Consider the following 25569-nt stretch of genomic DNA (forward strand, 5'->3'; position numbering starts at 1 on the left):
ACTTGCAAGTGTCTTAGCCTGGCCTCCAAGGCTCCGTGTGATCCAGCCCCAATTTCCCACTTACTCCAACCAGGCCACGTGATTAGGATTTGTTTTTCTCACTGTCATATATGTGTATGTGTGTGTGCATGTGTATACACACACATATATATATGTACACACACATACATGTTTCATATATACACAGTATAGCATAAACAGCATTTATTTGTACTGAGAAATCAAAGCATTAATGTGACTTGCTTTATAATAGTGTTTGATTTATTGTGGTGATCTAGAACCTGACCTGCAGTAGCTCTGAGGTGTGTTTGTGTGTGTATGAGAGAGAGATGAGCCCCCTTTTTTTTTTTTTTTTTTTGTCTCCACCCATGGCATATGGAAGTTCCCAGGCCTAGGATCAAATCCAAGCCACAGCTGCAGCAGTACCAGATCCTTAACACACTGCTCTGGGCTGGGGATCAAACCCACACTTCAGCAGCGACCCAAGCTGCTGCAGAGACAACACTGGATCCTTAACCTGTTGCACCATAGCAGGACCTCTGAGATGAACCTAATTCTTTTCCATAGCTGCTTAGTATTTCCTGATGTGTGCGGAAACCAGTCCCCTGTTCTGGATAGTTGTCCAATATATAAGCTTTGTACATCTATGCAAATATTCCTATAGGATAATTCTTTGAAATTGCAGTTCTAACGTATGTGTATTTGAAATTTGGGGAGTTCTCTTGTGACCCAGTGGGTTAAAGGATCTGACATTTTCACTGTAGCAAGTTGGGTCGCTGCCGCAGCTTGGGTCCCGTTTCTGACCCAGGAACTTCCACATGCAGTGGGCTCAGCCAAAAAAAAAAAAAAAAAATTGTTTTTTAATCTGGCCTCCAGAAAAGAAGCTGTACCCATTAATAATAGACATGAAAATGCCTGTTGCTCCACACTCTAATTAACACTGTATATTCTCAGTTTTGTTTCTAAGTTTTAGTTAATCTAGTAAGTGAGAAATCTCATCCTGTGGTTCTAATTTTCATTTCCCTGGTTGCCAGTGAAATAGAGAGTCTCTTCCTGTGTTTGTTGACCTTTTGTGTTTCTCTTGGTGTAAATTATCTCTTGATAGTTCTTGCTCATTTTTCTGTCAAGTAATTTATCTTCTTAATTATATATTGGTTTACAGATTGCTTACTAATTATGTTTCAGACACCATATTTTCTTCCCCTAGGCTATAAGTTGTCCTTTTTTATTTTTTATTTTTATTTTTTCGGCCACACCTGTGGCATGCGGAAGTTCCCAGGCCAGAGATAAAGCCCCTGCCACAGTAGTGGCAACACCAGATCCTTAACTGCTAGGCTACCAGGGAACTCCAGTAAACTTTTCATTTCAGAATAGATTTAAATTTACAGAAAAGTTACATAGATAGTACAGAGTTGATTGTAATTGAATCTTTCTATCTTGAAAAGGAAGACCTTGCCCACCCCAAGAATATAAAAATATTGTGTTCTGTTTTCTTCTAGTACTTATATAACTTTGTTTCTATTGGCACTTAATCCCATCTGGAATCTACTTTTTTTGTAGGTATGAAACAAAGATCTAACTTGATTTTTTTTCTACCCCCAAAGAGCAGGTGACCACAAATTAATTGTTTTCTTTCTTTTTTCTTTTCTTTTTTTTTTTGTATTTCCTAGGGCCACACCCGCTGCATATGGAGGTTCCCAGGCTAGGGGTCTAATTGGAGCTGTAGCCACCGGCCTACGCCACAGCCACAGCAACGCAGGATCTAAGCCACCTGGGCGACCTACACCACAGCTCATGGCAACACCAGATCCTTAACCCACTGAGCGAGGCCAGGGATCGAACCTGCAACTTCATGGTCCCTAGTCGGATTCGTTTCCACTGTGCCACGAACAGGGAATTCCTGTTTTCTGTCTTAATAGTCTATCCTTTCCCAAAGATTTGTCATATCCTAAATTTGTGACATTGTTCATCTGTTAGCCAAACTGGGATTTCAGGAATCAGTGTCTTTTTGTAGCTCCAGGGCCCGTGGTAAGTCTCCTTAAATGCTGGGAGCAAGTATAATGGAAGTGTCAGCTGGGGTAGAACCTCCTGCTGAGGGCTTTGCTGGGAAAGAGGAGTCATCATCTGGATGGGTTGTTCTTTATTCATTTATTTAGAAATTTTTTTCTGAATAGATAAAGCAGTCAAATAGAATAGAATCCAAAGGGCACCAAGGAATACCTCTTAAAAAGTGCCCTCCCTGCTCCTCTGCCACCTGGCCTATCCCCATTTCTCATCTGTGCTTTAGGCCTGTCCTCGCCGCTCCTCTTTCCACTTCCACGTGGGTTTTGGCAGCTGTGCCAGACTGGATCGGAAAGGATTTCTAATTCTTTTTCCCAGCTGCACTGTTTCCACTGTGATCTTTAGTTAGCCTCCCCCCACCCCCCCCATCCCCATGCTGGCAGCTCTGCTCTGCCCTCGTTGGTAGATGCCCCACTGGGCTCAGCGCCCAGACTGACCCCAGCACCCAGACTGACCCCAGGAAAGTGTTCTCTTACACAACGGGCTGCCACTTTCTTGTCTACTGACCGGTTAAGCACAAAGCGAGAGCCCTGTCAACATTTGTGTGACGTATGCCACCCTCTACCCCCTACCCCCAGCCAACCAACCTTTTTGACCAGAACTTCAAGGGATGCACTGTATGTGGAAAGCAATGTTGAACTTAACTGTGAGACATGAAAGTACAAGCTGGAGGACACTACCTGAAATGGGGCCAACGGGTAGAAGAGGTTCTTGGAGGAAGGTGCGTCTGGGGTAGCTCAGGGAGTTGATGGGAAGAACAGGGCCCAGCTTCGGTCCAGGGGCTCTGGCGCGTGTCCTCGCAAGCCTCTGTGCTGTTCCCAGGAGCCCTGTCTCAAGGGAGCCGCTCCACCAGGACCCTTTTCCACCACCTGCAAAAGTTGACATAATATCCCTGTACGTAGAGGGGAACGTGACGCCAGGCACCCCAGGCCACCCCCCCCCCCCCGCCCCCGCCTCAGCCCTCCTGGTTTCTCTCTGTGTCCCACTCTGCCACCCTAGGTGGGGATCCTAACTCTCCACAGGGCAGGACAAAAGACTGTCAGGGCCCTGGACCAATTCATTTCTTCCCCACCCATCAGCCTCTCTGGGCTTCCTTTCCTAGGGTCCTTCCTCCACCATTAATTCCCTTTCTGTGTGTTCTTTAGATCTGCCCCCTCCCTGAAAACTGCATGACTGTGTGGAGTAATGTGTCTACACATCTTTTGTTTCTCCCTTGGCCCCCCACCCCTTCAGACCTCCTAGGAGCCACCCAGAGATGCTGGCCAGCCCCTGGGTTCCCAGCCCCAGCACACTTCCTGCTGCTGCTGAAACCTCTGCTCTCCCAGCAGGCAGTGGGGCCCCTCTCCCTCCACTGAATGACCACTGCCCTTTCCTCTTCCTCTGTGTGGTTGACGTTTCCTACCATCCCACCCTATGCCCTGCCAAGACTGGGCCCAGAAGAGGCATCTCCTCTTCCAGGAAACCTCCTGACACAGAGCCCTGGTTGGTGGTGCTCTTTGCTGGCCCGCTAGCCTGGGAGGAAGGGAGCTGTGGCCTAGGGAACTTTGCCCTTTGGGTCTTCAGACTCTGGCATGGAGAAGGAGCATGCTTATGGAGTGGTTGTTACTGGTGGGCAGATTTCAAGAAGCATAGAAAGAGGTGATTTTTTAGTAGCATATTCCAAAAAGAAAGATGGTTCAGATGGGCTAGGGGATGCTGCAATAAAACTTTGAACATGGGAGTTCCCGTTGTGGCTCAGCAGGTTATCCATGGATACTGACTAGTATCCATGAAGATGCAGGTTTGATCCCTGGCCTCACTCAGTGGGTTAAGGATCTGGCATTGCTGTGAGCTGTGGGGTAGGTTGTAGACACAGCTTGGATCCCGCATTGCTGTGACTGTGGCATAGGCCAGCAGTTACAGCTCCAATTCAACCCTAACCTGGGAACTTCCATATGCTGCAGGTGTGGCCCTAAAAAGCAAAAAAAAAAAAAAAAAAAACCACCGCCACCACCAACAAAAACCCACAAAACAAACAAACAAAAAAACAAAACCACTTTGAACATGGATTGGAAATGATTCCAGTGAGGCAAAAAGCGGGAAGTATCTAGAGGCTACAGGGGCTGTACCCAGAGCTCATGCTCGCCTCCTGATTTGGAAGGATTCAGGAGAGGGGAAGAAAGGCACACAGGCAAGGCAGATGGAGAAGCAGCATGGACCAGCGACAGCATCATTGGGAAAGCTAAGGCCCATAGAAGGGGACTCTGTATAGGTGCTTCCAAGCAAGAGGTGCTGTTCTGGGTTGACACAGAACTGTGAACAGTGATGCAGAGAGAACACCGCCAAGTAATTCTTATTTTGCTTCTCTCTTTGTGGAGGAGCATAATTTCTCATCTGAACTTGAATATTGATCAAAGGGGGTTTCAGCCTAAGATAGTAGGGGAGAGAGTGTGACAGCATCTAGCTGAGGAATGCGTTTAGGTCCCCTCTTGTGCAAGGATGTCCCATGTCTGTCCTGGGTGACATGCGGGGGTGGGGACTTGGAGACTGCCTGGGAGATGGCGAGGGAGGGAGGGTGCAGAAGGTGCTTTCCTGGCCAGGGCTGCAGTCTTGTTGTGTCCTCAACAGAACTCCCCAGAGGACAGTTTGTGAGCACATACAGAGAAAAGGAAGCACTGCTTTCTAAGACTCCTAAGAATAAATCATACCAGACTAGCCTCATTTAGTTTTTGACAGGCTAACCAGAATAGTTCTCTGGAGCTGTCTAAGCTTTCGTAGGGCATCTGATGGAGATGATAGTCAATCTCATGGACCTTGAAAGAAATGTGGGCCAGGTGATGTGGAATTAGATGGCTCGTCATCAGAAGGTGCTGCGGCTATCGGAGTCCACCTGGAGGGCCAGCCCCAGCAGCCACCCAGAGTTCTGTCTCTGCTCTGACAGCTTGGCCAGAGTGGACCCAGTGTCTTGGATGAGACCATTAAGTGGTCACACATAACATGAATGCAACTGACAGCAAATTGAAGCCCTCAAAAGATCTCTGCAGACTATAATGATGGGCTGAGTGGGAATGGAAGGTCCAGCTGCACAATTAAGAATAGGATCTGGGAAATGGGATTTGACAGCAAGACATGTGAACTAGACCTGGGCTCCACCTGTCAACTGTGTAGCGTCTCAGGGCTGCCCTGAAAGTAAGCATGGGCCTCAGCTCTGAGCACCTCGCTCAACGGGAACACCAACATCCCTGAGAGCCTTCAGAAGAACCAGCCCCAAAGGGCAAAGAGATTCTGAAAGAGAGAAAAGGTGTAGCTCTTGCAGCTGGGGAAGGGTGGAAAGTATGGTGACATCCTTTAAGTACCCCAAAGGCTTAATTTAATGGATATGAGGATACTAGGACATGAGACCAGGTGACTGTAAGGTGTTTTTAGCCTAAGGGTCTCTCTGGGTTTTATCATGATACCAAAAAGAGGAAGGGAGATAGGAGAGTGGGAATTGGGTTGTGATTATCCCTATGAACTTTGTTTACTAGGTGGTGGCAACCTTTTTCACAAATTATAATATCCATGCAGGAAAGGAAACATCACAGGTTGATGCTGTGCACCTTGCCAGCCATATGGGTCACTGTGTCACGGGGCAGAATGTCACCTGCTCCCCACAGGCCCAGGTGTCTCCTCTGCAAAGAAAACTGCTCCCCCAGCTCCCATCCTATAGATGGGTTTAGTTGAGTTTTGAATGTGTGTCCCAGTTGTGAGGCCCTTTGCACTCAACGCCAGGCCAGAATCTCTTGTATCTGGCTTCCTTGGCTTAGCCAGCACTGCTTGTGGGATTTATCCGTGTTGAAGTGAGTGGTGGTGGCTGGCCCCTTCGTGGTGCCCCATGGAACTCCCCAGCATGGATCTCAGGCTGGCTGGGGCCCCATCTCACCTCTTCCTGTCTGCACAGTGTGGGCGTGGACCCGGAGCTCAAGCCCCCTAGTGCATGCAGGAATGGCTGGCAGGTCCCAGAGGGGGTTACCCTGACCTGCTTCTTCCAGCCAGGGGAGCATGCTCAAGTGCCAGATGGAAGACTCCAGGGAGGGGGCTGGAGAGTGTGGACGCCCCGAGAGGTAGGCATTTCCACGGAGGAACAGGCCACTGCTAGCTGCTTCCTGAGCTGCCCTTGAGACGTGGAAAAGGCAGCCCACGCCTTTGGCCAAATGCCTGTTGGCCTTTTAGGGTAGTTCAGCCTTGGCAAAGCCTGGTTCCCCTCTGAAGGGGCTGCGTTGACCCGTGGGCTTGTCTTGACAGCCTAGTGGCCCAAACTGGTAGGTGCCTTTGCTGTCCCAAGAGAGCAGGCTGCCCCTTGCAGGAGCTGGAGGCAGGGTGGAGGCTGGGAAGCCAAGTGCCTGCATTCCATCCCCAGCTCTGCTCTGGGTTTGGAAAAGTCATTTCCAAATATCCCAGCGCCTAAGATCCTCTGAGCGCTAATCCAGTGCCTGGTCTTACAGCGGCCAGTGGGGGGTGGAGGGGGCAGGACTGAGACAGAGGCTTGGCCTTGTGTGAGCTGAGGGTTGGAGCCTGTTGCCTTATATGACAGTGGCTAGGAGGGCCCCAGTGGTTCTTACATCCTCCTTTGTCCTGCTGATTTGAGTTCCGGGGAGGGAGGCCGGGCTGGGTGGGGTTGGGCAGTTCTGGGGGAGGATGAGCCCAAGGCCAACCTCAGCTGGGCGGTGGTCCCCTCTGCCTGCCCCTGCACCGTTTGGGTGGTGTTTGGGGGTGAGTCTTTGCTTTTTTTTTCCTCTGTTGGGCAAATTCTCAGTGTGAAATTAAAAAGTGGTCCTGTCCTCTCTCCCTGTGCCCCATCAGGAACCGAGAGGGCAGGGGACTGTGTTTAAGAGGCCAGTCGGACCGTTGGGATGAAAGGCCATGGGCACGCGGGACTGCGAGGGGGGGGAGGCGCGCCACCCTCAGATGTGGGTTTTTTTAATCCATTCACCCCCTCAGTGCTCTTTCTGGTGCTTTTCTTCTGTTTTTCTTTATGGACAACAGCCCTGCCCTGACCCACCCGGCCCGCCTCCTCCCTTCTGGAACCACCCCGGCTGTGCTTTGCAGGCCTGCCAGCACCCCACCCCTGGCTCAGCCCCTCCCCTCCAGCGGCGGGTTAAGGAAGCTCCCCAAGGCCAGGCTTGGGTTAATGAAGCCCAGATGCTGGCCTTCTGACTCGAGCTACAAGTTCGCTTTGGAGCAGCGGCTTGAGGGGCCGTCTACCTCCCACTGTGCTCTGGGCCCAGCTGCTGCTGGGGCTCCCGAAGAACAGCTGGAGAGCAGGTTCTGGCTGCTGGTGGTGTGTGCCACGCCCAGAGCCCAGAGAGAGATGAGGGCGGGGCCCCGTCGGCACCCACAGGGGTCTGGGGTGGGGGACACTGGATGTGGGGCTCCTGTTTTCCGTTCCATGGCTCAGTCCAGCTGGGGCTGTTTCTCCCCAGGACGCACAAGATTGGTGGGAACTCCCGGGCACTGTTTGGAAAGAGCTGAAGTCAGAGAGGGCCCTGTGTTCACTGATGGCCAGTCTTCTCAGTCCAGAATGGAAGGGGATGGCTGGTTCCTCCCAGGGTGGCCAGATGAAATACAGACGTCACATGGGCAAAACATGCTTTAAAAAATTATTCTCTCTTTATCCCTAAGAACTTCAACTATAATTGGACATTCTATATTTTTATTGACTAAATCGGCCAATCCCGCCTCCCCCTCCAGCTGAATTTCTTCTTTAAGTAATAGTATTATTGAGCTGCAAAATAACAAACAGAACCCAGACCATAAGTGTGTGGCTCGGGGTTTCCACCAGCAGAATGAATGTGAAACCAGCACCCAGCTCAAGAAATGAACCCTGAGGAGAACCTGCCCCACAAGCATCACAGTATCCTGTCTTCCAGCAGCTGGTATTGGCCTCTTCTTGTACTTCACATAAATGAAATCATACACATGTCCTCTTTTGTAACTGGCTTCTTTCACAGAGCGCCATGAGGCTCATCCGTGCTGCTGGATGTCGTTGCAGCTCATTCATAATCATTATGCGTGGGGTTGTGTTTCATGGACAGAGCACGTCTCTTCATCCATCCTAGTGGTGTGTCAGTACCACACATCCACCTCTCTCGTTTTTGAACTTCGCACTTATATGCCCAGGAGTAGGACAGCTGGGTGTGGGGTGAGCATCCCTGTATCTTAGTTGGTCTTGCCCAACAGCTGACCATGGTAGGTGGACCCATTGATGTTCCCACCAGCTGTATGTGAGCCCGTCTCCTCTTGTCAGTTTGCTCTTCTGATGCAGCTGCCTCTTGCTGCTTTTTTTTTTTTTTTTTTTTTTTTTTAAGGGCCGCTTCTGTGGTATATGGAGGGTTCCAGGCTAGGGGATGAACCGGAGCTGCAGCTGCTGGCCAGTGCCACAGCCACAGCAATGTGGGATCCAAGCTGGATCTGCGACCTCCACCACAGCTCATGGCGCTACCAGATCCTTAACCCGCTGAGTGAGGCCAGGGATGGACCCCTGCATCCTCATGGATACCAGTAGGGTTTCTTTCCACTGTGCCACAATGGGAACTCTTGTTGCTGCTTATTTTATTTTATTTTTTCCTATTTTAATTAAGAGCCTTTTGCCTTATTGCTTCCTCTGGTCTTCTTGAATAAAAAAATAAACAGTGCCCCTGCTCCAGGCACCACCTGTCAGCCTTGAAGGAACTTGGGAAAGGCCATTGATTCCCACCTCAGTTCCCCACCACCTGGGAGCCCCCTACCCCAACGCAAGGCCTGGGCAGCCGCTGGCCCTGGGAAACTTGCAGGGACACCTTTGGCACCACTAGAGGAGCAGCCGCGCTCAGCCCTGCCTCCCCCAAGGAGTTCCTTAGAGAAACGTGGTTTCCTTCCTGTCCCTGATGTCCTCGTGGGGGTGGGTGGCTGTGGGGACCCACGGCAGTTTTGTGACCTGAGGGCATTTCTCCTCCATGGACCTGGTTTTCCTTGGTGTTCCTTGAGTTTCTTGCAGCTCCAGGACCTCTTTGCTTCCCACAGTGCTGGCTTTCCACAGGAATTAGGGACTGTGGCCATGTCATAGCCCATGCTAGGGGCTGAAACCTCCTGCCTGGGGTGGGTGGGGGGCAGCGACATGTGACCCAAGGAGGATGTGACCCTCATGGTGGAGCTGGCCCTCCAGCCCTCTTGCCACTGGCCCTCTGCAGCTGCTCCCAGGCCTGTCCTCTGGTCTCTGCTTCTCTTCTCTCCTCTTTTCATTCACTCCAACCCTCAAGGATCCATGAACATCAGAGCCCCAAACGGTAGCACATGAAATCCCCTTGCAAAGGTCTTCCTGAAAGGAGGAGATGCCAGCTCGTCCTGAGTGAATCAGTTAGGGCTGCCTGATGCTAGACTTAGAAGCCCAGCTTGGACTAAAGAGACAGAAGGGCTTATATTGGCTGACCTGACAGACCCACTGACTGCATGATCAGGACTGGAGGCTTCAGGTAGGGCGGGCTCTTGGTGTTGTTGGGGCTCCTTCCCCAGGCTCTCCTGCAAGGAGGCAGGCTTGCCACCAGCAGCTGTGGGATCACTTTCCACCAGGTTGGTGGCCCCTTTGGAGAGGCACCCCCTCAGTCTCTCCCGCCCCTTCTCCCACAGGCAGCTTCGAAGCCAGCTCAGCCTTGTGGTCATTGCCCGGATGCTGGACCAGCAAGAGACACTCCCTCTCTGGCAAGAGAAGGCCCAGGTGAGCCTCTGCTCTGTGTCCTCTGGGGCCTGGGGAAGCCCCGCCAGCTCGCTCCTGCTGCTTTTCCCAAAGGTTGGGATCCTCAGGCCAAGGGAGTTGAGGAGAGTGAGTTTTTGCTTACTCCTCATATTCAATGGTTACTTTTTGCATGCCTACTAGATGCTCAGCTCTGAGAATAGAGAGATGAGCTGGGAGCTTGTATCGCTTAAAAATTCTGTCAAAATATACATAATATAGAATTTACCGGAGTTCCCGTCGTGGCGCAGTGGTTAACGAATCCGACTAGGAACCATGAGGTTGCGGGTTCGGTCCCTGCCCTTGCTCAGTGGGTTAACGATCCGGCGTTGCCGTGAGCTGTGGTGTAGGTCGCAGACGCGGCTCGGATCCCGCGTTGCTGTGGCTCTGGCGTAGGCCGGTGGCTACAGCTCCTATTTGACCCCTAGCCTGGGAACCTCCATATGCCGAGAGAGCGGCCCAAGAAATAGCAAAAAGACAAAAAAAAAAGTTAAAAAAAAAAAGAATTTACCATTTTGGAGTTTTTGATGTGGCACAGTAGGTTAAGGATCCAGAGTTGCCGCTGCTGTGGCTTGGGTCGCAGCTGCTGCTCAGATTCAGTCACTGGCCTGGGTACCTGCATATGCCATTGGTGCAGCCCTTAAAAAAAACAAAAAAAAAGTTTTTGCTTTTTTTAAACCATCTTAACAATTTTAAGTGTAGTTCTGAGCATTTTGAAGCGTGCAGGTCCACAGTTTAAGTGTAGCCACCATCCATCTCCAGAACTTTCTCATCCTCCCAAACAGAAACTCAGTACCTGCTGAACTCTAGCTCCCCATTTAGTCTTCCCCAGCCCCTGCTTGTGTTACTTTTTTATAGATGGAAAAACAATAAAGATGAGAACAAATAGTCCTCAGTTAACACTGCTTGCCCGCAGCATCCCTTCCCAGCTGGCATCAGGCATTCTTGGGGTGGCAGAGGGGAACCAGGTGTCTTCTTTTCTCAGCCCTCTTCTCTCCTAAAAGCTCAGGCTGCAACCTCCTTGCAGCCGAGAGAACAGTAGGGGTCTGGGGGCAGCTGGGTTGCAGTCGGCCTGAGGGTGGGTGTCAGGAGATTAAGAATGCTCTCACCCCGCCCCCCTGCAACCAAGAATCTCCCTGGAATCCGAGGAGTTCCCCATACAGCCTAGCCCTGTAGTGCAGCAGCACAAGACAGAGGCAAGGCTGTGGCTGTAGTCACCAGAGGTGTTAAAAGGTGAGCCTGCATAACCCCAGTGTCCAGACATTGTTCCCAACTGTTCTGGGGTGGGGTAGACCACATGGCTGCATCTGAGAGACTGTGATGGCAGGGCAGGTGCTCAGGAAGGTAACCGGTTGGGTTGGCCTGTCTAGGTAGGCCTAGCCTGGCTTTTGCCCCAGCTGCCCCCCCCCCCCCTTTTGCTGTACATGCTTTCCCCCAAGACTTGGCATGGCTAGAACTTCTTGTGCCTCCAATTCAAGTGTCACCTCCTCCAGGGGGCCTTTTCTGACCACCCAACCCCAAGTGCCCTGGCACCATCCCCCTGTTTGAAAGTATTCATGGCACTCACCTCTTGATGTTTTTTAGCAGCAGCATGAATGCACCTTGAATGCAGGAACCAAGTGCAATGTCAGCCCCTCGCACAGTGCCTGGCGCACACTTGGGGACTGAAGGAGCCTGAGGCTGAGTTCCAGGGTGGGCAAGGAAAGTTTGCCCAGGCAGAAACCTTGGGAGGGGCGGGGCAGGGGGAGGTGGACAGCCTGCCCAGGGGTCACTTTACAAAAATGACAGCTTGAGGACAGAACATCTCTGCGAGATAGAGAACGGAAGGACCACACTGTTGGGGCAGGGGCGGACAGAGGTGCAGCTGTGGAGACGAGACCACATGGTCCCAGGAGGCTGGGGGGCAGCTGGTGGAGAAGCACTGATTTTGATTGGAGTTTGGGCCTCAAGCTCCGTGGAGAACTGAGTACCTGTCAGCAGAGCGGAGGCAAGAGGTCAGAGTGTGATGATCAGAAGAAGTAGGACTGACTGCAGGTGGGTGTGGGGGTAGCCACCTTCCAGCAGCACTTGGCAGTGATGGAAAACACAGGCTGGCTAGAGCATCAGGGTTGGTTCAAGGCGTGGGGTTTTCTTTTGATTTGTTTTTTACTGGCCTGAGCCTGCATGTGGGGGAGGGAGCGTGATGAAGGCCGAAGAGAGATGAGGGCCATGGTGTGGAGGAAGTGCCTAGTTCTCTGGGCCTGGAGGGGAGGCCAGTGAGCAAGGGCAGGGGGTGTCCCTCCCTGAGGAAGAGCTACCCTGGGGGGTTCACAGCAGGGTTCAGGGCTCTCCCACCACACCAGTCACCCACCCGCCTGTGTGCCCTGCATTCATGAGACCCCAAACTGTGTGCTAGGCTCTGCCCCAGGAGGCGACCCAAAGGAGAAGGTGTGAGTGAGGCAGACTGAGGGCAAGTGACTAATTCTGCCGAGGCCGTGAAGCGGCTTGCAGAGGTGTCCAGAGCCAGGTCTTAAAGGCTGAGTCAGCGTGTGTGTAGAGAGGAGAGACAGTCGGCAGGCGGGCCAAACAGCCCGAGCAAAGCCGCGCCAGACTCATGGTGCTTGAGGGAGGCCAGACCGGCTAGGGCCTGCCCATGGCCCTCCTGGTGTTTCCTGTCCCTGCTGCAAGCCCAAGGGGCTGCAGGGCCTCGTCCCAGGTCTCAGGCTGCAGTCTGGCCTGTCAGACAGATCCTCCTGAGACTCGCCTTCAAAGGGCCGCCCAGCCCTGTGCCGCCTTTCCCCACTTCTCCTCGTGGCCTGCCGGGGCCCTCCTCTCAGGCCGGCTCCATGCCCAGGGCCCTTCTTCCTTTTCACCCATCACATCCCACCTGAAGTGGTGGCTCCAACGTGCTGCAGAGTATGGCTGAGCCCCGGGTGCTGTGCTCAGAGCTCACCTCGAGCTATAGCCCTAGGCAGGGAGGACTGTTATCATCATCCCCATTTTACAAATGGGGAAACAGAGGCAGGTACAGTCAGGAAACTTCTTAGGGTCACGTAGGAAAGCCAGGGAACTAGGCTTAACCTGGATCCCTACAGCATGCCATCTCTGTTTCTCCAGCCCCTTCCTGGGCTCCTGTTGTGGGGACAGCCTGAACTACACCTGCTGCTTCATGCTGAGGTGCCTGGCTTGTCCCTTAAGCTTTGGTCCTGGATGGCAGCTAGGAGGAAGAGGGCCCTCTCACTTCCTTCATCGATGTGTAAGTGCCTGATGAACCTTAGCACCGATTCACTGTGAAGGGGAGTTCAAGGGGTGAGAACTGGCTAGTGGGAAGAGAGGACCTGGGGTGAGGGCCAGACAGAGGATTCTCAGGGCACTGCTGGGCAGGAGTCCCCAGTGCTTGGGCCGCTTGGTTCTCCATCTCAGGCCTGAGGCCCCAGCAGCAGGAGCAGGTGCTGTAGAACTGACTTTAGGGACAGGACTTCTGCAGGTGGTCAGGACGCAGCAACCCTAAGACCTGCATTCTCCAGGGGAGTCTTGGGGTCAGACTGCTCCCTGTGGTTCCTGCAAAGCCTGGGAATATCCCAGACACAGTGGAGTTTTGGCCTCAGACACCAGTGTGCTCCAGACATGGCTCAGGGCACTGAAGATACAGTCCTGAACAGAACTTAGTCCCTTCCTCATGGAATTCAGCGGGAGACAGACACAGGCACCAAGAGAGAAGTAAATCTTTGGCATTCCTGATGGTAATAGGTCCGGTGGAGGAAAATAAAGCCAGATAGAGGAATGGGAGTATGGGGAGAATGCTATTTTATGAGCGTGATCAGAGGAGACATTTGAGTACAGACCTAAAGGAGTCACTCAGATTTCTTGGGTAAAAGAATTCCATGCAGAGGGAACAGCAGGTGCAAAGGCACTGGAGCAGGTAAGGGCCTCTTAGGTTGGAAAAAGGAAGCATGGTTGGAGCAGAGGGCTGAGGGTGGAGTAGCAGTAGTTGAAGTCACATAGGTAAGTGGGGACTCAGGTGGGGGCTTGATTTTCACATCAGCTTGGAGAGCCACTGGAAGGTTTTAATAAGAGGAGCAGGAGTTCCCATTGTGGCTCAGTGGTTACAAACCCAGCTAGTATCCATGAGGATTTGGGTTTGATCCCTGGCCTTACTCAGTGGGTTCAGGATCCGGCGTTGCTGTGAGCTGTGGTGTAGGTTGCAGACCCAGCTCGGATATGGCGTTGCTGTGGCTGTGATACAGGCCAGCAGCTGCAGCTCTGATTCGACCTCTAGCCTGGGAAGCTCCATATACTGCAGGTGCTGCACTAAAAAAAATAAAATAAAATAAGAGAAACATAATATGATTTTATAAAATTTTAAAATTTACACTGGCTGCTGTGGAGAATAGACCATTGGGCATGGGGTGGGAGGAGGCATTCAGGAGCCCTGGTAAGACCTGACAGCGGTGTGTCCTGGGGAGGTGGTGGCGTAAGTGGAGAGAAGTGGTCAGGTTCTAGGGTATTTCCCCAGTAGAGCCAGCGGGATGTAGAATGTGAGAGAAAGGAGGCAAGGAGGAACCTCTGCTCTCGCAGGACAGAGAAACCCCTTCCTGAGGTAGGCCAGGCACAGGGGCGACAGGTGTGGAGAGGAATTGGGACTTTGTTCCTTATCCCAGGCCACATCTCACAACACAGCAAACCTCTTTTGTCAGCTCCAGTTGGGAGTTCAGAAACATGGGCTTCATATGGCCAAAATCAAGGGGGACAGGTTTGCATCTGAAAGGCCAGCATTCATTCATTTATTCATTTAACAAATGCTTATTAAACACATGCAATAGTCCCTGGTGTTTTTGGGGGATGCGTCCCAAGATGCCTAGTGGGTGTCTGAACCAAAAGCTACATATACTGTGCTTTTTCAGTACATACTTACCTATGATAAAGTTTAATTTAGAAGTCAGGCACAGTAAGACTAATAACAATAACTAATAGTGAAATAGAACAATGATAACAATATACTGTAATAAAAGTTAGGTTAGGAGTTCCCATTGTGGTTTAGTGGAAATGAACCTGACTAATATCTATGAAGACACAGGTTTGATCCCTGGCCTCGCTCAGTGGGTTAAGGATCCAGCGTTGCCATGAGCTGTGGTGTAGGTTGCAGACGTAGCTATGATCCTGCGTTGCTGTGGCTCTGGCGTAGGCTGGTATGTACAGCTTCGATTCAGCTGCTAGCCTGGGAACTTTCATACGCCACACCCGTGACCCTAAAAAGACAAGAAAATAGTTAAGTGAATGTGGTCCTCCTCTCTCTGAAAAAATCTTATTGTACAAATTCAACACCTTTTCCATCTTAACTAAGCACTTATCCTGCACTGTGGCTGTAACTTTGGCAGTTTGGGATGCAGTAGCAAAACCAGGTTGAATTTCCTTTTCCTTCTCACAGTCTCACAGATAGAAGATTTGTTTTTACTGTAGATCTTAGCACTCTTGGCATATGATTTTTTTTTTTAGTCGAGAACATTCACCCTTTCACTTAAAGGAAGCACTTTCCAGCTTTTTCTTCAGCACATCCAAATTGCCAGCATCATCTCTCTCATGCATTGGGACTGTTATTAGGTAGAATAAGGGTCACATGGACACAAGAACACAAGCGTTGCAGTCCCATAACGGTACCCTGATAACTGCAATGAACACTAAGTGACTGACAGGCGGGCCTGCTGTACAGAGGGGTATTCACGTCCCAGGAGGAATGCAGCAGGACTGCATGAGATTTCATCAGGCCATTCAGGATGGTGCGTGATTTAAAACTTACAAACCATTTATTTCTAGAATTATCCATTTAATCTTTTTGGGTTGCAGTTGACCATGGGTCTCTGAAACAGTGGAAAGTGAAACCTTGGATAAGGGGCACAGCTGTGCCAGGTGCCAGGTGCTGTGCTAGGTTCTGGGGACAGTGCAGTAACCAAAACTGCCCTAGTTGAGCTTATATTCTGGTGGGGGGGGCGGCAGGGGGAAGTGGATAATAATAATCAACATAACAAACAGGTAAATCACAGAGCATGTAGGTGATAAATGCTGGGGAAACACAAGTAATGCAGGGTAAGGGGATTAGCAGGTGCAGGTGCTGTGGGCTACAGGGTGGGGGCTTGGGGGTGGAGCTGGGAAGGTGGGCTTAAGGAAGGCTGGAAGGAGGAGCAGGGCAGCTGTGCAGTGTCTGGTCAGAAGGCCAGGGCAGGGCACAGGCTCCAGGGAGAAGCCAGGGCCACCTGGGACTTTGCAGACCCTTAAGATGTCCTGGCCTTCTACCCTGGGCAAAAAGAAGTAGCCGTCGGGGTCAAAGCAGAGGAGTGACCGCTGGGTGGACAGGTGTCTCCCCAGAACTCATCTGCCTCCTCTTGCCAGGCAAACCGACAGGGCCCATGGAGGCTGCCTTTTTGGGTTGCCATTTGCTTCTTGCCTGGAAACGTCAGCTCTAACGGGCTGAGTGTTTGCAGAGACAGCTCCCAGGGGTGGGGGTGAAGTGGGGAGATGTGCTGGTCAGAGCCTGGCCTCGCCAGGACCCACATGGCCCAAATCAGCCCTTATCCCAGGGAAGGGTGTGTCTGACGGAGAGGGGATGGCTGGGCTGCCAGAGCTGGAAACAAAAGAGAATCAGCAATCAGAAGGTAGCAGTTTGCTGTGCTGAGCAGAGCAAAGCTGTTTTCAGGGACTGAGAGGAAAAACGTGGGAGCAGCCAGCCGCTGCTGTGTGCTCCCCTGCCCAGCCCCACCCAGGGCTCCTGGCGGGGAGGGGCCCAACCAGGGTGGGGCTGCCACCCGAGGGCTGCTGCGGGGACGATGTGGGCTGCAGAGCCCGACCCTGTGCTTGCACAGCTGTGAGCCCAGAGCAGGCAGGGCTGTTTTGGAAACCATCCCTAGACTTGCAAGGCCTGTGCAAGGCGGCACAGCTCTGGTTTTGGCGAAGCTCCAGATGGTGCCTCTCTTCGCCGAGAACATTCCCTCTCCCTCTCTAAAGGGATCAGACACTAGGCCAAGAAGCCCTGCCCCCTGCCAGGAGCCGTGGCCCAGTCCTGACTCCTAACCCTTGCTCAGCCCAGCTGCTCTTGTGGTCTGGCTAAGTCCAGGCTGGCCGAGAAGCTGAGCAGGTGTCTGCGGGCGAGTCAGGGGAGGAAGCCAGGTGTGCCAGGCAGGGCTGGGCTCGGGCTGGGAGCTGAGCCAGAGGCTTAGCCCTGGCCCTTTTGGTCAGCCTACACCTGCTACATCTAAAGAGATGTGCCTCTGTCATCTCCCCTGGCCCTGCCCTTTCATTCTGCATCCCCAGAGGGGCCTAGGGATCAGAGACTGCCTGCCTTCTGAAGCCCCATCCACACGTTAGCTCTGGGGCAGCTGATGGTCTTGCTGGGGCTCAGCTGAGGCTGCCCAAACCAGGTGCCAGGCTGGCTGGGAAGACAGACACCTGGACTTAGGCAGGCCACAAGCCCCCATTTGTTCAGAGAGGGTGGGCAGTTTAGGTGGGGGTGGGGTGGCTGGCAGATGGAGTGATATATTAACCACACGGCCACATGAGGACCTGAGGGAATCCTATTCCAGCAAAGCAGCTACATAAAGACATTTCTGAGATAATCAGAGAAATATGGACATAGGTGTTTGATCACATAAGGAATTCTCAGTAATTTTGTTAGGAAAATGATATTGTGATTACATCGGGGAAAAAAATCCTTATCTCTTTCTGTTAGAAGTTCTTTATGGGTAAAATGATGTTTGAATTTGCTTTAAAATTTTTTGGAAGGAAAAAGGCAGAGGAGGTTGGGGGTGAGGAGGGCCATCATCATTGTTCACATTCATAGCCATGGGCGTAGGGCTAGCACTCAGCCTCTCCCCTTTGATCAGGTGTTGAAAACCCCGTAGTAACAAGTAAAATGGAAGGAGAGGGCCAGCAGGTGAGAGCAGAACTCAGGCTGGGAAGGTCTTGCCTGGTGACAGGGGAGACTGTCTGCTGGTCTTGGTTCTTCTAAACCCTGAGTGGCTGCTCAGTCCTGGGTCGTGAGTTGAACCGGCAGAGGTCCTCCCGATTTGCTTATTTAAGGGCTGCTTGCCCTGCATCAGGCACTGTGTGCATGCGAGCCTCCTCTCCTGGGACAGAGATGGGAGCAGGCTCCAAGGGGCCACATGGGTCCAAGTGGGATGTGCATCGGGGTCCTGGAAGCAGCGCTCTGGCCCTGGAGCCTGGGCTCTGACCCCTGAGGGGGCCCGTCCTCTCATGAGTGATGGCCTCCCCTCTCTCCCCAGCTGTCCTCACTTATCCAGCTCCTGGGCCTTATGAGGCCGTCATCCCTGGGGCAGTACCTGCGTGCTGAGATCTTGCCACCTGGCCAGGACCAACAGCCAAAGGCCAGTGCCCAGCTGGATCACAAGGTGAGCACCCAGCTCCCACCTGCTTCCACCGGGGTGCCGCCTGGATTAGCGGGGAAGGCAGGGCTGTCCGTGCTGCACAGCCTGGGGCCCTGAAGGCTGCCAGTCCTGAGACCCTCTGGGCCCTGCAGGTCAGGCCCAGCCAGCTGCCTCCCTCCCACCTCCTCAGAGCCTGTCATTGGTGCCCATGCCCCTCGTGGAGGCGCCATGGAGCACCATGGGCCCAGGTGTGCAGACTCATGGCTGTATCATGTGCAGCTGGTGTGGCCTTGTTAGCAGTAGGGTGCTCCACAGCACAGGTTAGAGAGGATGCAAGAGCTAAAGTGCTGGCAAGGGGAGTGGGCTAGGAAGGTCGCTCCCTAAAGGAACAGCACAGGGAACGTTCAGAGGCGAGAGGCCACCTGTTTCTCATGACGGAGCTGGGTTCAGCCTCCCTGTTCCCGTCCACTGTGGTCTGAGGCCCAGTGCTTGGCTTCTCCCCTGATTGACTTGCCACATTGCTCAGCCTTCCTGAAAGCCATGCTTTGGTGAGGGTCAGGGGCAGTGAGGTACCTCAGAGCCTGCAGGCTGTAGGGCGTGGAATGGTCAATCCTGTGGTCCCTGGGTGGAGCAGAAGTGGCAGTGTAGGGGAATCTGACTGGGATCCCAAGCCCAGCTCGCTGGATAGCAGGGGTGGACCCCAGAAAGCACTCCCATCCCTGGGGACTTGGGGATGAAGGATACAGATAGGCATCATCCTAATTTAGGAAGGTGGTAATTCCAAAAGCTCACCCAGATGTTGAATGTGGATGATCCAGAATGCCAACCTTTGGGCATCATTCTACAGATCAGATAAGTGAATTACTTACTTAATGAACACAAATGAACTATTAAGAAGATGTGATAATCCCCAGATGTAGTCAGCTCTTCTGGAGTATGTAGGGAAGGTCACCCCTCAGTTGTGCCTCCTGCATTTACGAGGCAGCTGCCTACCAGGAGGGGGTGAGCTGTCTGCGTGCCCTCTTCCCTTTTACCAGCCATTTCCAGGTTATGGAGGCTGAGCTCAGGTCTTGGGGGTGGGGTGGGGGGCTCTGGAACAGAGATGGGGTCAGCTCCTGGGGGTGGTCCCTGTAAGCAGCACACAGATGGGAAGGCCCAGGCCTGGCTGGAAGAAGGGAAAAAGAGGAAGAAGGGGAGGCGTGAGAGAAAAGGAGGCTTGGCCTGGCCAAGCTAAGAGCATGCCCCCTGGGTGCTGTGGAGCTGGGTGCTCTTGCCTGCAGAGGTGGTGTTACTGTGGCCTGAGGAGGAAGGAGAGGAGGGGATGGAAGGGTGCGGGAAGGGGGCTCATTTGGCTCATCCCAGAGCCCATCTGGTAGCAGATGTCCCTTCAGCAGCCTGGGAAGGAAGAGGCGTGAGCAGGCTGAGGGTACCTTTTATATTTGAGGACTGTTCTCATGCATGTTAAGGAAGCTGTGAGGTGCTTCCCTGGTCAGCTGCCACACTGGAAGTGAGGGGCCGGTATGACTCAGCTGCATACTCCAGAAGCGTGGGGTGTGCTGGTCCAGGGCAGGGGGAGGGGCAGTTAAGGCTGAGACAGCTCTCAGAGGCCTTTGCTGCGGCTTGAGCCTGTGAAAGTGATGCTGGCCTGAGAGAGAAGTGGCCAAGGGCAGAGGAGGGCCAGGGAGGAGGTGGGCTGGGCTGGGGGGCACAGGTGCCTTGCACAGGAAGAAGTGTGCTGTCCCCCTGGGCTGGGGACCATTCTGATCTGGAGAGGCTGGGCGGGGCTAGGACTAGACTCCCACAGCCCAGCTCCAGTCCCACCTCAGCCCACTGATTCCTCATGAGGCCCGAGCATGTTTCATCTTCAGAGATGACTGGGCTACTCACCAGCCGAAAAGAGCAGCGGCGTCACCTGCCCTGTTTTATGAGAAGTGGTGGTCTGGGCTGCCTGATCCTTTTGTCCCCGGAGCTCAAAGTCTTTGCCTTCTTTCTCCTTGAGGTGCAGCGAGGAAACTAAGGCCAGAGTGAGGCTGGCCCGAGGCGACTCAGTCTAGAGAAAACAGGGACAGCCCTTTCCCAGAGCTTGGAGCAGCCCTGCTGGGCCCTATTCATGGGGGCCCTGTGCCCTCCCCCCTCCCCCAGGTCTTGCTCACTCCTGTTTGGGAGATTTCCTGCCTGAGACTGCGGGTCTCAGCCCTCCTCCAGCTCTGCAGATAAACACTCTGCCACCCTCTGCTCCCCCTGGTCACCCACCTCCTGTATCTGCCTGGGGCCTTGGCCCAAGCTCCTCCTTCCCCTGGGAGGCCCCTGGCCTCTTCCCCCAGAGGCTGGTTGGGCTGCTCTCTGGTGCCTAGGGCCTGGCTTTCACTCCTCTCTGACCCCCTGGCTTTGCAGTTGTCCCTTGACTTACCCATCTCCCTAGCTAGACTGTGGGCATAGCTGGTGTCTCAGAATCCTATGGTATGTTTGGCAGTAGGCGACTGAATGAGTGAACAAATGAATGAATGCCTTTCCACTTCTCCCTCTCCAAACTCTCTTCGTCCACCTGATTCTGGTGTCCCTCTGCACGCCCTCTGCCCTCAGACCAGCCTCTGTGTTAGGCCCCCTCATCTCTTAATGTCCTTGTTTCATTAAGACTTCCAATGGAGGCCCCTTGAAGTGTTTCCTGCTCATGAGAGAACCAATCACAGCCATTGTTTGTAATTATAAGCTACTAGTAGATTCCTGCCTGGAAAAGCTAACTACCAGTAGTTCAACAAAAGAGGCAACATGCTCCTGCTGGGAGTGGCAGGTGGAAGGGGACTGCAGTGGGGTGGGTATCTGTCCTAGCTGGGTCACAGTCACAAAGTGTCCTAGCAATTCATGGCAGAGCTTGTGTGGAAAACAGGCATCCAGCTTCTTAACAGGATGATGCGAGTACTGTGAGCATTTTCAAGTGCTTGTGGATAAAGAAGTTAGCCCCTCGGTGGTTTTTGGCGGCCTGTGTTGTCTGGTTTGAGAGAGAGTGGTTTGAGGAGAATGAGCATCTAGGTCAGAGTGATGCTTGCGGGGGACCAAGACTGCCTCGCTAGAGGCCGGTGCCCTGTGTGTCAGAGGCGGGAGAGGATGCTTTAATGCGGGCGTATGCTCCGAGAGCTGGCCTCCAGGTGCTTGCCTCTGGCCCACAGGTACCAATTCTGCAGGAGGCCAGCTCCTTCCCAGCCTCCTACTGTGTATGAGACTGTCCTTCCTGCCCCTGTGCAGACAGACATCATGTAACTGGACTCTGTTTGCCACTGTTGCTCAAAGCCACCAGCTCAGCCATACAGCCCAGAACCAGGCTTTCTGGGCTCTCTCTTTTCTTTTAGCTGACTTGCACAGACTGTGTTTAGCCAGACTTACTTTTTATCGAGAGGACTGGTGCTTTGGTCTTGTTACACTCCCCTGCATGGGCCATTTGCTGTTTATCACACTTCCTGTCCTTCCCAGCTTCTCCCCAGCCTTCTGCAACATGGGTACCAGGTTGTAGGATTTGGGGGTTCAGTTTTTCCCCCAGGCATTTGGAAGGTATATAGAACCAGGATCTTTATGGTGGAATGGTAGTTTTTCCCCAATTTGGTGAAATTTGGGAACGTAACTAGAAGTAAACGATCTCTCATGGGGTGTAAAGGACACTAAGGTCCACAGTGGGGGACATCCCAAAGTTGGGGCTGCATTGAGGCACCAAGAAGCATCCCATTTCCTCCTCTGTCTCCTGGGCATGTCCTCCTCATAGCCTGACAGTGTCCTTGTGGCATGGACAGCCTTGGGCCCCCTGAGGGCTCTGTATCTGTCACCCAGAGCCCAGCTGCAAGAGGCCACTCCACCCATCTGTGCCTGGTGGCTGCAGATGACCCTCATCAGCTTCCTCACCATGCACATGGCCATGTACGCGGCCTGTGGTCCGTCTCTGTGCTAGGGAGGCTCTGGGAAGGCTTGATTGTAGAAGTGCACGTGGGAGGTGATGAAGGGGCCGGGTGTGCTCTGAGCTTGCTGATGCTCTGGGGGAAACCTCACCCTGTTCAAAGGCACAGAATGCTTTGAACTCTTTCTTGGGTCTCTGCACTTCTGTACATCTTCTGCAAAGGGCATGAGCCTGCCATGTGTGTGCACACGCATGTGTCTTGTGCATGCGTGTGCATGTATGTGTTGTGTGCCTTTCCCGTCTATCTTTATGGTATGCCCATGTGTTAACAGAGTTGACAGACAAGTTTTACTGCTTTTGCTCCTGCACTGGCCTGTCCCTGTGTAGGGTGACCCTGCCAAGAGCTGCCTTAAGTGACTGGGGTGTGGTTGGGGAGAGGATGGGAGAGTGCCCTCAGGCAGCTCTGCGCCTGCCTGTGCACTGCACTCTCAGCCAGCACGCAGCACCAGCAAAGGGGACATGGACTCCCTCAGGCCTGGGCACAGGCTCTTTGCCCTGTGTCACCTAGAAGGACAGGTGGAGCAGGCACCCTTCCCTCTCTGCCCTCTCCACTGCACTTCCTGTCCCTTGCCTTGCGCCTTAGGGAGTCCCACGCCCACAGGGCTGGGGACCTTGGTCAGGCCAGGTTAGACGGGTTGGGAAAAAACTGACTGGTTTTGAAGGATGAACATTGGGTGTTCAGGACTCCTGAGTTCCTCTCTGTCTGGTCTGTGGTGGGTTCCTCCTCACTTCCTCCAAATGAGGATCATGTGACATCTTTTGAAACTTCAAAGAGGTGACCTCTGGGAAGCTGACCCTAAGGGGAGATTTGCGCATCAGCCGCACATCACACACTCTGGAGTGGCCCCCGAGTCTCTTTAGAATGGGCACCTCTAAGCATCTGAAGGCACATGGGGCCCAGGTTCAGGTCATTTGATTGAGTCCCAGGAATTCTGGCTTGTTTGCAAGCCTTATGAGCAGGGCTTGAAGTGATATTGTTGAGCTGGGGAGGGCAGGCTTGGATTCTGCAGGCTGCTTTTGTTTAAGCCCAGCCAGCCGGAGCCCTCAGCAGCTTCTGGGCCTGCCCTCTGCCCTGCCTCTCCCCAGGCTCAGTCCCCCTAAGGACCCTGAAGGGTCCTTCCCGCATGACTCATCTGCTTCTGACCCAACACCCACCTCCATCTATTGATCCTTCAAGGCCTCCTGGCCAATTCTGTCATCACCTTCCTCCCATTCTTTCTTAGAAAAAAAAAAAAAAAACTTGTCTGCCAACCTGACCGCTTGTCCCATCATATTCCAATCCCACCATCCAAGGCCTTTGTCATATGGCCCTACTTCACCCATGCAGTTTTTCTCCTCCAAAGCAAACCACTTGATTCCAAGCAATGGGCGTCTTTCCCAGAACCTTCCATTCTCAGGCCTATGTCTTTGCTCCCACTGGTCCTCCTTCCTGGCAATGCCTGGCCTGTCACTCCTGTCCTTGGATTCCACGGTCATTGCAGTCTGTTCACTTGGTCGGTGGCTTGTCCACACATTGCTGCACACACCTGAACAGAGTCACCTTTGAGGGCCAGGTCCAGGGTCAGTCTCAACCACATACCCCAAGGCTGCCATTAAAATGCCTAGCCTTGGAATTCCCGTCGTGGCGCAGTGGAAACAAATCCAACTAGAAGCCATGAGGTTACGGTTTCAGTCCCTGGCCTCACTCAGTGGGTTAAGGATCTGGCGTTGCCATGAGCTCTGGCGTAGATTGCACAGGCGACTTGGATCCCACATTGCTGTGGCTGTGGCGTAGGCCAGCGGCTACGGCTCCAATTAGACCCCTAGCCTGGGAACCTCCACATGCCGCAGATGCGGCCCTAAAAAAAAGACAAAAAGACAAAAAAAAAAAAACAAAAACACCGTAGCCTGGAGTTCCCTTCGTGGTTCAGTGGAATTGAATCTGACTAGCATCTGTGAGGACGTAGGTTCCATTCCTGTCCTCACTCAGTGGGTTAAGGATCTGGCGTTGTCATGGTTGTGTTGTTGGCCAGCGGCTGCAGCTCCAATTCCACCCCTAGCCTGGGAACCTGCATATGCTGCAGGTGTGGCCCTAAAAAGACGAAAAAAAAAAATGCCTACCCCAAGCAGGTACAGCCTGGTGAGGGACTCTCCCACACCCTCAGCACCCAGCCCACCCACCACCTTGGGAGTGCAGGTGGAGGGACAGTGCTTTAGAGCCATGTCTCAGCAGCCTGGGCTCAGCTCCCATCTGTACCTGACAGGGAACAGGAAGGGTGTGTGAGGTCCCTCACTGCTGTCCTATCTGGAGGAGCAGCTGGCAGGCAGACCACGGCCCTCTCAGTGACTCTTCTGCTCACCACTTTTCCTGTCCCTTCTCAGACCATCTTTGCTGGGACTCTGTAGTGGCAGAAACACAAACACATGCCTGAAAGGTCCTAGGACAGCTCAAGAGGCTCAGCTGGACCAGTGTGGAGCAGTGTCGTGAAACCTCAGTGTTGCTCTCTGTATCTCTCGGCTCTGCCCTTTGGTGCAATCGCAGGCAGCTTTCCGGCTGCTTCTGAGACACTCCAGGTGTACTTCCTTCTTTCCACAACCCTATCCAAGGAGGAAGAAAGAGCTTCTGTCCTGGAGTCCTGAGTCCCAGAGTTGAGCCTCATTGGCTGAGCTTGGGTCATGTGCTCACCTCTAAGCCAATCACATAGCCAGGCACACAGTGATTGGTTGGCTCAGGTCATGCCTCTTCCCCTGGAGTCAGTCCTAAAGACCCCACTGTGCAACACCTTGGCCTGGGTGTAGGGGACAGGAGGCTGGGACTGGACAAAGGAATGGGTAGGATCCTGGGCACTGGGAAACCTTAGTGTCCCTTACATGCCCCTGGTCCTCAGCCGTGGGCAGCGGCCTTGTTCTCTGACACCCGTGGGAAGTATAAGGAGGGCAGTGCTTCCCAGTTACTGGGCCTGCCAACATGCCAGGAGACAATCCAGTGAGTGAGAAAGAGAAGGAAGAAAAAAGAGGAAGCCATTGCTTTTGAGGAAATGGCTTTTGAGGGAGCCACTGCTCCATGGGGCCTGTCCAGCCTCTGGAGGAGCACCTGCCAGTACTCTAGCTGGTTTCCTGGGCTCCCTCCGGCATTGGCGCCTGTGTACTGAAGGCAAACATGCACACTCAGGCATAGAGTCTCAAACACAGGCCCTGAGAATCATGTCCCTCCCTGGGCAGCCGGCAGAGCTGTGTTTCCGTTCCAGATCCCCCCGGGGTCAGGGTCTCTAGTCCCAGCTGGAGGAGCAGGAAGAGCCAGCCAATCCCTGCCTGTCAGCTCCCCACCCCCACAGCCAGCAGGAAGCTGGGAAGGAAGGGTGGGCTGGGTGGGAGCTCTCTAGCAAGGGTTTGTCTGCAGCCCCTCAATTCCTCCCACTGCAGACATAGGACTGGGGCACATGCTGAGCTGACCCCCCTGCAGCAGATCCACGGGAACAAAAACCCTTGGCCTTCCTGCTTTTGTC

General features: G+C 53.1%; 1 protein-coding gene across 9 annotated transcripts in view; it reads left to right on the forward strand.

Moving 5' to 3' along the window:
* Positions 1–25569, forward strand: part of FAM178B (family with sequence similarity 178 member B) — an 87640-nt gene that overhangs the window by 50990 nt on the left and 11081 nt on the right. For 5 of the 9 annotated variants that reach the window (XM_047781514.1, XM_047781517.1, XM_047781518.1 and 2 more), the window contains 2 exons: positions 9685–9772; positions 18040–18165. In XM_047781514.1, coding sequence (XP_047637470.1) covers positions 9685–9772; positions 18040–18165 — 214 coding nt within the window. Of the gene's footprint in view, positions 1–6280; positions 6342–6705; positions 6793–9470; positions 9531–9684; positions 9773–18039; positions 18166–25569 lie in introns of those variants that run through there. The other 4 variants (XM_047781523.1, XM_047781522.1, XM_047781521.1 and 1 more) reach the window with 4 other exon arrangements.

This window comes from Phacochoerus africanus, chromosome 5 (genome assembly GCF_016906955.1).
Source record: "Phacochoerus africanus isolate WHEZ1 chromosome 5, ROS_Pafr_v1, whole genome shotgun sequence".
NCBI lineage: Eukaryota > Metazoa > Chordata > Mammalia > Artiodactyla > Suidae > Phacochoerus > Phacochoerus africanus.